The sequence below is a fragment of the Mus musculus genome, chromosome 8 (assembly GCF_000001635.26).
Source record: "Mus musculus strain C57BL/6J chromosome 8, GRCm38.p6 C57BL/6J".
Lineage (NCBI taxonomy): Eukaryota > Metazoa > Chordata > Mammalia > Rodentia > Muridae > Mus > Mus musculus.
In genome coordinates, this window is record NC_000074.6 from 105348156 (window position 1) to 105360155 (window position 12000).

General features: G+C 52.3%; 1 protein-coding gene across 18 annotated transcripts in view; it reads left to right on the top strand.

Annotated features, from left to right (window-relative positions):
• Slc9a5 (solute carrier family 9 (sodium/hydrogen exchanger), member 5) overlaps nt 1-12000 on the top strand; it is a 21726-nt gene continuing 9726 nt past the window's right edge. For 6 of the 18 annotated variants that reach the window (XR_003947298.1, XR_387749.4, XR_003947299.1 and 3 more), the window contains exons 1-11: nt 82-1417; nt 5268-5570; nt 6989-7152; nt 7316-7394; nt 7692-7869; nt 8376-9018; nt 9239-9328; nt 9426-9496; nt 10219-10348; nt 10937-11025; nt 11172-11298. Coding sequence is in view for 9 of the 18 variants with exons in the window: in XM_006531064.3 (XP_006531127.1) it covers nt 1222-1417; nt 5268-5570; nt 6989-7152; nt 7316-7394; nt 7692-7869; nt 8376-9018; nt 9239-9328; nt 9426-9496; nt 10219-10348; nt 10937-11025; nt 11172-11298 (2070 nt within the window). In the remaining 9 variants the exon portion in view is untranslated. Of the gene's footprint in view, nt 59-80; nt 1418-5267; nt 5571-6988; nt 7153-7315; nt 7395-7691; nt 7870-8375; nt 9019-9238; nt 9329-9425; nt 9497-10218; nt 10349-10936; nt 11026-11171; nt 11299-12000 lie in introns of those variants that run through there. The other 12 variants (XR_003947301.1, XR_003947302.1, XR_003947303.1 and 9 more) reach the window with 8 other exon arrangements.

Sequence of the window (12000 nt, forward strand, 5' to 3'; positions counted from 1 at the left end):
GCAGAGGGCGGGGAGACTTTCTTTAGATTTGGTATGGGCGAGGCTGCAGCGGATCTTTGTAAGGATTTTTAGGGCAGATGGGGGGGGGGGGGTAAATCTCTTCGGATAATCTGGGTAGCTGGGCCACTCTCAAGGGACGAGATGGGACTAATTGCTAGCTTGAAAGACAAATGAAAGCATTTCTCTCATTTGGGGAAAGCAGTAAGAAGAATCTCTTTCAATGTGGAATAAGAAGTGGAAATAGATTTTATATTTGAAAGAAGAGGTGGATTCAGTCCCCTTTAGCTGTGGGGGCAAAAAAAAAGAGGACGGGTGCTCTTTCTCGAAAAAGAATGGGATGAGTCACTGTGAGGAGGCAGGTAGCACATGTTTTTTCGGCTTGGGTGATGAATGAAAAGTGGAGACATTCTTCGGTTTGGGGCGAGATGAGTCAAATGCCCCAAGTTGTTCCTAATTTAAAGGGAATTCCATAAGGTCCTCTCAGATCCATGGAATAGGCAAACAGTTCCCTGTAGTTTGAAGGAAAGGGAAGGCGGCGCCTCTGGGCTCTGGAGAGATGAGGAATAGCCAGCTTTTCAGCCTGGAAAGAGCCGGGTCCGTCCCGGCCTTGAGGTTTCTGGGTACGTTGAGAGCACCGTTGTCCATTAGGCTTTCTGGGTGTGCCCAGTGCGCGTGCGCAGCTGTGGTCCGGTAGGGGGGTCCCAGGTTTTGGAGATCGTGCTGGAAGGCGGCAGCGCACCGCCCCCTGCGGTTTTCTCAGCTTAGCACTGGGACCCGCAGCCTGAGCACCTGGGACGGGTGGCCCGCTGCTGGGCGGTGTTCTGCAGTAGCTGCGCTTGTCTCTGCTTCCCGAGACCCCCGTCCTTCTTGGTGCTCCGGGACGCGGTGGCTGGTCACCTTTCTGAATCCGGAGGAGAGGCGGTTTAGGAGAGCACACTCGAAAGAGTGGGTTTCAGGACTCGAGGGGTTAGGAGGGTTATGCTGGGGAATTTCCGGAGATGAGATTAACCTAGAAGAGATGGAGGAGGGGATCCTAACTGCTAGGATCCTGGGCAGGGTCTCGGGGTCCGGACCTGGCCTGGGGGTATCGGAGCTCGGATTGGGGGGAGTGAGCCCCACGTGCCTGTGACGCGGGGGCGCCGGGTAGGCGGCGGCAGCGGCGGCGGCGGCGGCGGCAGCGACGCGGGGCCGGCGGCCGTGCAGTGCCCGGAGGACAGCAAGATGCTGAGCGCCGCACTGCTTCTTCTGCCCGGGTTGCCCCTGGCGGGGGCGGGGGCCACAGAAGAACCCACCCAGGAGTCCGGGCCGTTGGGTGAGCCTCCTCCAGGCTTGGCGCTCTTCCGCTGGCAGTGGCACGAGGTGGAGGCGCCCTACCTGGTGGCCCTGTGGATCCTGGTGGCCAGCTTAGCCAAAATCGGTGAGTGTGTGTGTGTGTGTGTGTGTGTGTGTGTGTGTGTGTGTGTGTGTGTGTGTGTTCGCGCGCCCGCACGCCAGGCTAGCGGCCCGCAGAGGACCCGCCCCCAAGCCCCTAGGTCTCCAGATTTGCGTCTTGCATTGTGCGGGGACTTAGGCTCCAATTCCACAAATCTGGGTTCTCTCCCATTTCCTGCTCTCTTGTGGGTCTCCCTTCTTGGTTGGTAGTTCAGGGGATTTGCCTTCCTAAGAGCTGCCTGTCGCCGCTCTCCTCTCACCGTTCCATCCTTAGACTCTTTCCCCCAGTTTCCCCTTCCCCTTGCAGTTAGCTCTCCTCAATAAACGTCAGTAAGGCCTCTCCTCCAGACGTCCAGCTTCTCAGAAACCTGTCAGCAATGAGGACGCAAGGGGACACTGAAGGGATGATATTCTCCTGGAAACCCTAGGCATTCTGGTTCTGAGAAATTTTCCTGCCCTGGAGAGACGGCCAAGAGTCTGAGATTTTAATATCTCCTGAGATAGCTAAAAGGCCACTTTTCCTATAGCATATCTCTCTACTCCACTTAAAGCTGTTGCCACCTTCTATAGCCCATTTGCAACCTCACCCTCCAATTCACATTCCTCTTTTCGATGTTTAAAAAACTTGCGTTTATTGGATCTTGACTGTGTGCTGGCTACCCTGGGTGCTTTCATATGTTCTCCCTCTTTCCGCCCTCACATTGAAGGCTGTGCTTCAGGTTCACACATTTTTCCCCCATCAGAGATGCTTTTCCTTGCCTCTCCCCGCTTTCTGGCAGCCAGTGGTCCCTCCTCCTCGATGGAGACCCTCCTCCTTTCTCACTGTTGTTCAAGCTCTGCTGTGGGGGTGACTAATTATAGCTGAGCGCTGCTACTCACTCTCCATCTATGCTGGCACAGCTTGTACTCCAGTCTCCCCAGTGAAACCTTCATGTAGGAATCCCACAGCCTAGTGTTTGCCTCCTTCTCCTGGGATATTGCTGGGGGTATAGAACGGGAAATGGAGATGTGATAGAACTCTCCACTCCACCTTGGCAGCCCTCAATTAATAATGGAGCTCTAAGTATCTTCAGGGGACCTGATTCTGCCAGAGAACTGATTTTTTCGTAGGTCGTGGGTTTGCAGGGATGGGGATGGGACATGCTCAGGGAAGAAGGAAACCAGAGATGGGGCTGGAGAGAGGAGGACCTGTGTCTGAGCTCACCTTAGAGGCCCAGCAGCAAGGTGTAGAAAGCAGCTTCAACTTGGAGTAAGGACTGCGTTTGTGGACAAGCCCATGGGTTGTAGAACAGCCTTCTCTTACTTAAAGTTTATAGCTTTAAACATCCTAAATAAACAGTGCCTTTTCTAGTTTGGATAATACCTCCTACAGAGGAAGACAATGAGTCCTCTCCAGCGAAAAAGGATGGGGGGGGGCGGGGTGGCATTCACAGTATTCTGGAACACCTTCCAGTTTCAAAACTAGAATGCCCTTTCATTCCATACATTTCCTTTCATTCAGTACATATAGATGCAGAGTCCCCTATGTTCTAGATAAGATGTAGGGCCTTTGGGTGCAGTTTCCAAAGGGCCTTGCTTTGGCATAAGCTTAAGGTTAATAAGGATCTTTCCCCTATCTGCCCGAGGGACTGGGCCATATGGGCTGTGTCCAACATGCAAGAACCCAAGGGAGAACCATATTAGGGACAAAGGTAGGAGAAGCAATAATGTCAGAAATCCTTTTCTTAGACCCTCTTCCCCTAGAGACAGATATGTTTCTTTTCTCCAGAGTCAAATGTAATTAATATTTGTTGAGAGCCTACTGTGTGTCTGACACCAAGCTAGGCACACTTGCCCATCTTGTATACTCTGTCCCTGCCCTTTGCGATGGATGTTTTTCTTACGCCAAAGGAGAGAAACTGAAGTTTAGGTAGATCAAAGAACTCGCCTGATGGTTTGGAGACTTGGGTCAGTGGCTAAGAGCACCTCCGGTTGAGGACCCAGGTTCAGTTCCCAGGACCCACATGGCAGCTAACGTCAGACCATGGCTCAATTTCCAGAGGATCTGTGGGCTCCTGCACTCATGTGGTACACAAATACACGTTATAAATAAATAAATAAATAAATAAATAAATAAATAAATAAATTTATTTCCTAGGATCACATCATTAGACCCTGATAAGGTCAAGGGGCTTTGAGATCTGACTGCTCTCTGCAAAGCTTGCTCGGTCTCTCTCTCTCTCTCTCTCTCTCTCTCTCTCTTCCTCCCTTCCTTTCCTTCTTTCTTTATTGAGACTGAGAGTACTATACAGCCCTGGCTAGTCTGGAACTCACACGCACAGGGGTCTGCCTGCCTCTACTTGCTTCCTGAGTGCTGGCCTTAAAGCATGTGCCACGGTACCCAGCTACAGAAAGCCTTTTAAACTGAGCTATTGAATGAAATATGTACATTAGGTTGAGAGGCCCAAGGTGCATCTAAAAGGAGCTATGTGTACATATGTTAGCATAGATTGGGTTATATTAATAGCAAAGGTTTATTGAGTATTTACTATAAATCAATGTGCTAAGTGCTTTCTTTTGGGGTGGGGGGGAGGGTAGGGGGAGCAGATGAGAAAAAGTCTTGCTACATAGCCCAGGTTAGCCCTGAACTCTCTATATAAACCAAGTTGGCTCAGTGCTTAAAAAAAGAAAAAAGCATTGGCCGTTCCTGTAGAGGACTCCAGTTTAATTCCCAGTGCACACGCAGCAACTGACACATACAGTAGCCTGTGGCGCCTGCTCTAGGGGATCTGACACCCTCTCCCGGCCTAAGACACCAGGCGTATACATGACACCCTTACATACATGCAAGCAAATACTCATACACATAAAATATAAATAAATGAATCTTTTTTAAAAAAAAAAACCCTACACAATGTTTACCTTGAACTTACGGCCGTCCTCTTACCTCAGCCTTGTAAGTCTCAGGATGACCAATGTGTGCCGCTGTACTTGATTTTTCTGCCCCCATCCCGTTGCTGAAGATTGAGTCTAGAACCTCGTGAGTGGTAGGATATGCCCTGCCGTTGAATGTCTTACAGCTCAGCTGCATCCTGACCTTATTTTGAGAGAGGGTTGCTACATTGATCATAGGTCTGTCCTACTAGGCCCTGCTCTAAATGCTGAAAAACAGGGTGTTTTATTTAATCTTCCCAACCATCCGATTTGATCGTTATCCTTTTCTTCCTTTCTTTCTTTCTTGGTTTTTGTTGTTGTTGTTGTTTGGTTTTTTGAGGCATGGTTTCTTTGTGTAGCCCTGGCTGTCCTGGAACTCACTTTGTAGACCAGGCTTGGCCTCGAACTTGGGAATCCTCCTGCCTCTGCCTCCTGAGTCCTAGGATTAAAGGCGTGCGCCACCACGCCCAGCTAGTTATCCTTTTCATTCCCATTTTGCAGATGGGAACATTCGAGAGTCAAAGGATGAGTCTTCAAACCCAGTCCGCTTGATTTTAGAGGCCCTGATTTCTTCTTCCCTAGCAATCCTATACATGATATGATATAGAGAGCCTGTTTAGCATTTGCTAAACGTCAGACCACTTGTATGGGTAAAGGAAGTCAGGGAAAGATAAGGTCAGTCCCTGGGAATGGCAATGCAGAGGAGGGGGCATTTTCAGGAAGGAGGGGTAGGGGAGGCAAGAACAGCCTTGCGGCCATGGAGGACTTGTGGCCTTGGAGTCGGAGATTCTGTAGTTCTTCCCTTGGTCCTAGGGCCAGGGAGTCTAACTTTGGGTAAACTGCTTAAGACAAAGTATTCCAAGCCAGGCTGTGGGAGGCCACCCCACGGCTTCTTTCTTACCTGTTGCCTCCTTGCATTCCAGTGTTCCACCTGTCCCGGAAGGTAACATCTCTGGTCCCTGAGAGCTGCCTGCTGATTTTGCTGGGCCTGGTGCTAGGGGGCATTGTCTTAGCCGTGGCCAAGAAGGCTGAGTACCAGCTGGAGCCGGGGACCTTCTTCCTTTTCCTGCTCCCTCCCATCGTGCTAGACTCAGGCTATTTCATGCCCAGCCGGCTGTTTTTTGACAACTTGGGTGCCATCCTCACCTACGCCGTGGTGGGCACACTCTGGAATGCCTTCACAACAGGTGTTGCCCTTTGGGGCCTGCAGCAGGCTGGACTTGTGGGTGAGTAACCCTAGGGCCTAGGCTGTTTAAAAAAAAAATTAGAAGTCTTGCTAGCTCCATCCCCTAAGTCCCTTCTCCAGCCTGAAGGTCAGACGCACAAGTCCTGTTCCCTGGGAGCTCAGTTGCAGGTCCGACTCACCTGGAGTGAATGGCGGTCCTCCAGATAGGCTTTGGCCTTAATTTTGGTCTCTGCCAGTTGGCTCTGTGCCTCTGCAGCGTGACGGCTGATCAGGGGCCAGGCTCCCAGCTGTGTGTGGGCTGCTAGAGCTCAGGAGGCTGCAGTAGCACTCTGTGCTCTCCTGCCCTCTGTCACAACACTGCCATTTGCCAGCCCTGCAAGGGTTTATAGTTCTAGGTCTGCTACCCAAGCTATGCCAGGTGGTTTCCAGTTTTTATTTCTAATAAGTGCATATTTTACATCCACAAAATGCTAACTGGTATAACCGGGCATTCTTTTGTATTGTGTCTTCTTACTACCTCTGGCAAGGTAGAATGTACCTCATTTAATGGAAGAGAAAGTAGAGCCCTCTGGGTTCGTTGGAAATCAGGGCCTGTGCTTAGCCTCCGTTTTATTGAGACTCTGCATTTAGGCCCTCTCCCAACCTCTTCTTTATTTCCTGTCATAAGAAATCCATTCAGTCCTGATATTAAATCAGACTTCATTTAAGGTAAAAAAGGAGAAGCTTGCAATTCCCAGCTGGAACTCCAGTCTCGTGTTCTTAATAAAAAGTGAGCTATTTGGGGCAGGAAATGAAGGGAGGACCTCAGATTCTAAGCATAGTAGTAATTCTAAATAATAACGGTACTGGTGTCTTACCGTGTGTTAGGCGCTAACTAAATAAAGAACATTTTGAGATTGATATCATCCCCATTTTGCATATGGGGAAACTGAGGCTCACGGGGTTATGGGACATACTCAAGTCCCACCTATGGTACTTTTCTTACTGCAATCCGGCCTTCTGATCCAGCCTTCCTTTCCCTCTGAGAACTGTGTACACAGCACATCCATCTGTTGGCTGAGAACTACAGGTGTGGGACAACCCATGTCCTGTTATCCTGGGTAATAAAGCCAGCCAATTCTACCTGCTGTCAACTACTTTTCCTTTTACGATTGCTGCAGTTTTATTACTAGCACCTGCTGAATGGTTTTGCAGCCATCTTGTGAGTTAGGCAAAGAAAGAGTCCTGTTACAACAACAAGAGCCCATGTCACAGCAACTGGTGATGGGCAAAGCCAGGTCTTAGGCACACGGCAGCTCAAGCCCGTAGGACACAGGCCCGTTCCCCCACCTTTCCAAACTCCCTTTGGGTTTATTTCTTCCCAGTAGGAAAGCTTGTGGTCTTGTCACCGGAAGTCCTGTCAGAGACAGAGTCATCTTCATCAACCAGCCCTATTATCTTCTTGTCTCTCGCTGGCAGCTCCTAGGGTACAGGCTGGCCTGCTGGATTTCTTGCTGTTTGGGAGTCTCATCTCAGCAGTGGACCCTGTGGCCGTGTTGGCCGTCTTTGAGGAGGTGCATGTCAATCAGACCCTCTTTATCATCATCTTCGGCGAGTCTCTGCTCAATGATGCAGTAACTGTGGTAAGAACATCTGGTGGCTTGCTGACCCCTGACCTTAGGCGTGACCGGGCTTAGACCTTTCCTCCTAGTCCCCTGGGGAGGAAATGTCTGAGCTTTCTTCTGTTCCCGCCCACTTCCCCCGTATGGCCCCCTCCTACTTCCTGTCTCCCCTCTTGTCACTCAGGTGCTGTACAAGGTCTGCAACTCCTTTGTGGAGATGGGCTCTGCCAACGTGCAGGCCACTGACTACCTAAAGGGCGTCGGTCAGTATTTCCCCCAACTTGGCCTGCATTCAATGTCTGCCTTCTCTGGATTGTTGCGACTCACCCAGCCAGCGTTTGGGACAGAGGAGGCTATTCCGATGTCTCATTCCTTCCTCTCCTCTATGGAGAAATGGGGTCTGGGAGGAGCTTGCCTTGGAATTCTAGTCTGGGATCCTGAGCCCCAGGGAGTGTGGTGGGTGCCTTCCTCTCTATTTCTTACTGGGCAACAGACTTTGTCAGCCCAGCTTGGGGAGGGTCTGGGCCAGGGGTCGTGCTGACAACCCACTCCTCCCCCAGCCTCCCTGTTTGTGGTCAGTCTGGGCGGGGCAGCGGTGGGCTTAGTCTTTGCCTTCCTCCTGGCCCTGACCACACGCTTCACCAAGCGGGTCCGCATCATCGAGCCGTTGCTGGTCTTCCTCCTCGCCTACGCAGCCTACCTCACTGCTGAGATGGCCTCGTTGTCCGCCATTCTTGCGTGAGTCCTGGGGGGCTATCACAGGCAGGCAAACCGGGAAAGGGAGAGTCAATACTTTACGTGACCAAACGCAAGGTCTTTGGGAACCTGTAGGCCTCATGGAGCCCTTGTGGTAGCGGACACCTCATACTCTCTCCTCAGAGGACGCAAGCCTCAGGTTGTGCTCTAGCACCCAGAATTGTCTGAGCACCTGAAGGCTCACACTTCCTCTACCTGAAGTGCAGGTTAAGTTGCCAGCATACTTCAAGGCCCAAAACCACTGGGTGGTATGGGTATAGCACTCCCCAGAGGGTTTGTTAGTCAGAGCAAGAGGCACTAATGGGAAACCCGGAGATCTGTATTTATTCCAGGACTACCACTAACTAGTAATCTTCATGCATCCCTGAACTTGGACATGGGACACCTGATACCCTGTGATGGGCAGCACCCCCTCCAGCTGCAGGTTCAAGCCGAGAGGGACTGAGCCTTCGGGACCCTCCCTCATCTGCACTTTGTCCCTCTCCCAGGGTGACCATGTGTGGCCTGGGATGTAAGAAATACGTGGAAGCCAACATCTCCCATAAGTCCCGCACGGCTGTCAAGTACACGATGAAAACACTCGCCAGCTGTGCCGAAACGGTCATCTTCATGTTACTTGGCATCTCGGCCGTGGACTCTTCCAAATGGGCCTGGGACTCTGGGCTGGTGCTGGGCACCCTCTTCTTCATCCTGTTCTTCCGAGCCCTCGGTATTGCTGGCGCCCTCTGCTCCCCTGTCCCCTTCCTTTCCCCTCTCGCCGCCCCTCATCCCCTCAGTCCAAGTTCACATCCACATCAATTCCCATGCCTCCCCGCAGCGCTCACCTGTCCTGACCCCTGCCAGACCTTAGCCCAGATGCTTGGTGCCGGGCTCCCAGTGTCCTCCACTCCCAACTCCTTGCTCCCGCTGGCCCTCCCTCCTGCTGTAGGCGTGGTCTTGCAGACGTGGGCGCTGAATCAGTTCCGGCTGGTCCCTCTGGACAAGATTGACCAGGTGGTGATGTCCTATGGGGGCCTTCGGGGGGCTGTGGCCTTTGCTCTCGTCATCCTCCTGGACAGGACCAAAGTCCCTGCCAAGGACTACTTTGTGGCCACCACTATTGTGGTGGTCTTCTTCACCGTCATCGTGCAGGTGGGAGCGCCCAGGAGGCTAGGCGGGGAGAGGTTCAGCAGGCCCTGGGAGAGTCTTGGAACACTTTGGGACAGGGCCTTTCGTTTCCACCGGGGGAGGCAGGGACCTGACTTCCCAGGCTTTGAATGTGATATAACTGAGGCCCAATTTTTTTGGGGGGGGGTGGGGGAAGGCAGCAGGGAACCGAACAGGACAGGGCTCACCTCTTGCCTGTCCGTAGGGTTTGACCATCAAGCCACTGGTCAAGTGGCTGAGGGTGAAGAGGAGTGATTACCACAAACCCACCTTGAACCAGGAGCTGCATGAGCACGTGGGTACCAGAGCCCCATTCCCCTCCCCTGCCCCTCTCTCCCTCCTCCTACGTTGGCAGAGTCCTGATGCAGTCCCCCTACCCACCCCCATTCTAGACTTTTGACCACATTCTGGCCGCAGTGGAGGACGTTGTGGGGCACCATGGCTACCACTACTGGAGGGACAGGTGAGGGAGCTGCCCCAAGGCTCCTTCAGCAACAGTGGCCCCTATCAGCCAGGGCAGCATGGGAGATATGCCACCCTTCTGAGAAGGGGACGCAGCCAGGTTCAGGCTGCGTGACCTCTGCCTGAAGCCCTTCAGTGGCACCCCAGTGTCCTCAGGATAAGATAGAGCCCCCCACCAGGGTGGCCTGCTAGACGCTGCATGGTCTGGCACTTGCCAGACTCCCGCCCTGTTCTGTTCTGTTCTGTTCTGCGTTTGGTGGTCTGTCTGATAATTACACAGACCCTATTTAGAACTCAGAGCCCACCATGCAGTCCAAGCCTGGCCACTAAGACCACTGGATGTGTTGTCTACCAGAACCCTGCCTCACCTCCCTCTTAGCTTAGCTTTGAATCATCCTTCAGACCTAACCACGGGCGTTGATTCCTTGGAGACCTCTGGCCTCTCTGACAAGGACAAATCCCCGTTATAATTATCCTTGGTAGTTTTTTTGTCATGGTTATAATTTTTTACAGTTATTTTAAATAACTTTAACTAATGACAGACTCTCTCCTGAAACTGTAAAGGCTGTAAGAACAGGGACTAGCCTTGAGATTCTCCTTAGCTGAGACTCATACCAAGAAAGCCAGGCCAGTGCTGGCACTGTCCCTGCCCTGTCTAGGGGAAGGGGCAGCCAGCTACACCGTGAGGGTAATACTCAGGACTGGGCCTGGCATCCTCTATAGGTGGGAACAGTTTGACAAGAAGTACCTGAGTCAGCTCTTGATGCGGCGGTCAGCCTATCGTATCCGCGACCAGATCTGGGATGTGTACTACAGACTCAACATCCGAGATGCCATCAGCTTTGTGGACCAGGTGGGCCAAGCAGTTACCAGGTAGGCCAGTGGCGGCTAGACAGATGGTCAGCAGAGTAGGGCTGTAAGGAACGACAGGCAGGCAGGCTTGTTAGCAAGGAATTAGCCGGAATTTCCAGCTGGCCCCACGGTGTCGTGAAGTCACAGCTGCAGGGGCAAGCCTGGTAGTGACAGAGTCTGGCAGGCTTGTACAAGAAGGTGGGAAACAGCTGGGTGCTGAAGTCAGCAGACACAGTTCAGCCATTATCACGGGTGGGCTGATATTTGGATAAGTTACTTACATTGCCTGGGCTTCAGTTTTCTCAGTGAGGGGAAAGTAACCATAAGGATGGAACTGCCCAGGCCCGACTCTGAGAATTCAGTGTGAAGTGTTTCAGTGTCTGCTGTAACAAATAACAAAATAATGCCCGTGGGTATAGCTCAACGGTTTACCACTTGTGTAGCATTCAAGAACCTGGGTGATCCCCAGCCCTGGCTCAAAACAAAAGTGTTCAAAATAATTGTTAACGCTTGTAATTCTTTTTATTACTCTCTGTCTGGGCCCCCTCCTCATCTGACCCTTGTCTGACCTCTGTCTTGACTCCTACAGGGAGGCCATGTCTTGTCCTCCACAGGACTCACTCTGCCCTCTATGCCTAGCAGAAATTCTGTGGCAGAGACCTCTGTCACCAACCTGTTGTGAGTCCACGAGCCGCTCCCTCTTCCCTTCCCCCAAGCTCTTCTCCCCAGATCCCTCTGGGGAGGGACGTGTCAACACCTTGCCTGTGCCCTTCCCCTCACCTGTCCTGCCCAGTCCTCAGCACACTTATCCCTGCCTCCCACAGGAGGGAGAGCGGCAGTGGAGCGTGTCTGGATCTGCAGGTGATTGACACGGTGCGCAGCGGCCGAGACCGGGAGGATGCCGTGATGCATCATCTGCTCTGTGGAGGCCTCTACAAGCCACGGCGCAGGGTGAGGGCTTGCAGGATGTGGGAGGAGTTCCCAGGGTGGTGGGGAGTGGATGGTAGAGCCCATGATCGGAGACTCTTCGGGCATTCGGTTGTAATGAATTGAATTGAAAGCTGAACAGGTTGGGACTCTAGAAGGGAACACTTTGGACTCGAAACTGGGCTTTAGGAAGGAGAGGAGCACCCATGGCTAATGTCCCTGAGGGGAGAGGAAGAGACAGAGGACAGGGAGCTTTGAGGATGCAGGTCAAAGGGAAGCAGGGACCTGAGAAGGCCTTCGGAATCAGTTTAAGGAGAGAGAGGCGGGTTAGTCCTGTGCAAAATCAGGCAGCTTTGGAGCTTTGAGGGTGGAAAGGTCCATCCTATCCAGGAGAGGATCTTCTATAATCCCACAAGGGGGCAGCAGGTCACTATCCTGGACCTTTTGAAGTAGGAATCTTGACTGTTACTCATGGCTGCACTACAGAGAACACTGAGACAGAATTGGCTGGATTTGGGAGCACCTCCCGTTAGTTTCCAGTTCTGCAGAATAAGATGTGCAGGTGGCTTTACTCAGACCCCACCCCCCCTCACCCCACCCCCCACCCCACCTCGCAGCCCCTTCTGCCTCTGGTGTGTGTTTGCCCATGAGAAGCCCCTCCCCCACCCCATGGAAGAGCTGCTAGGTGATTGTCTAGGGCAAGTGACAGGGGCTCCCTCATTTTTC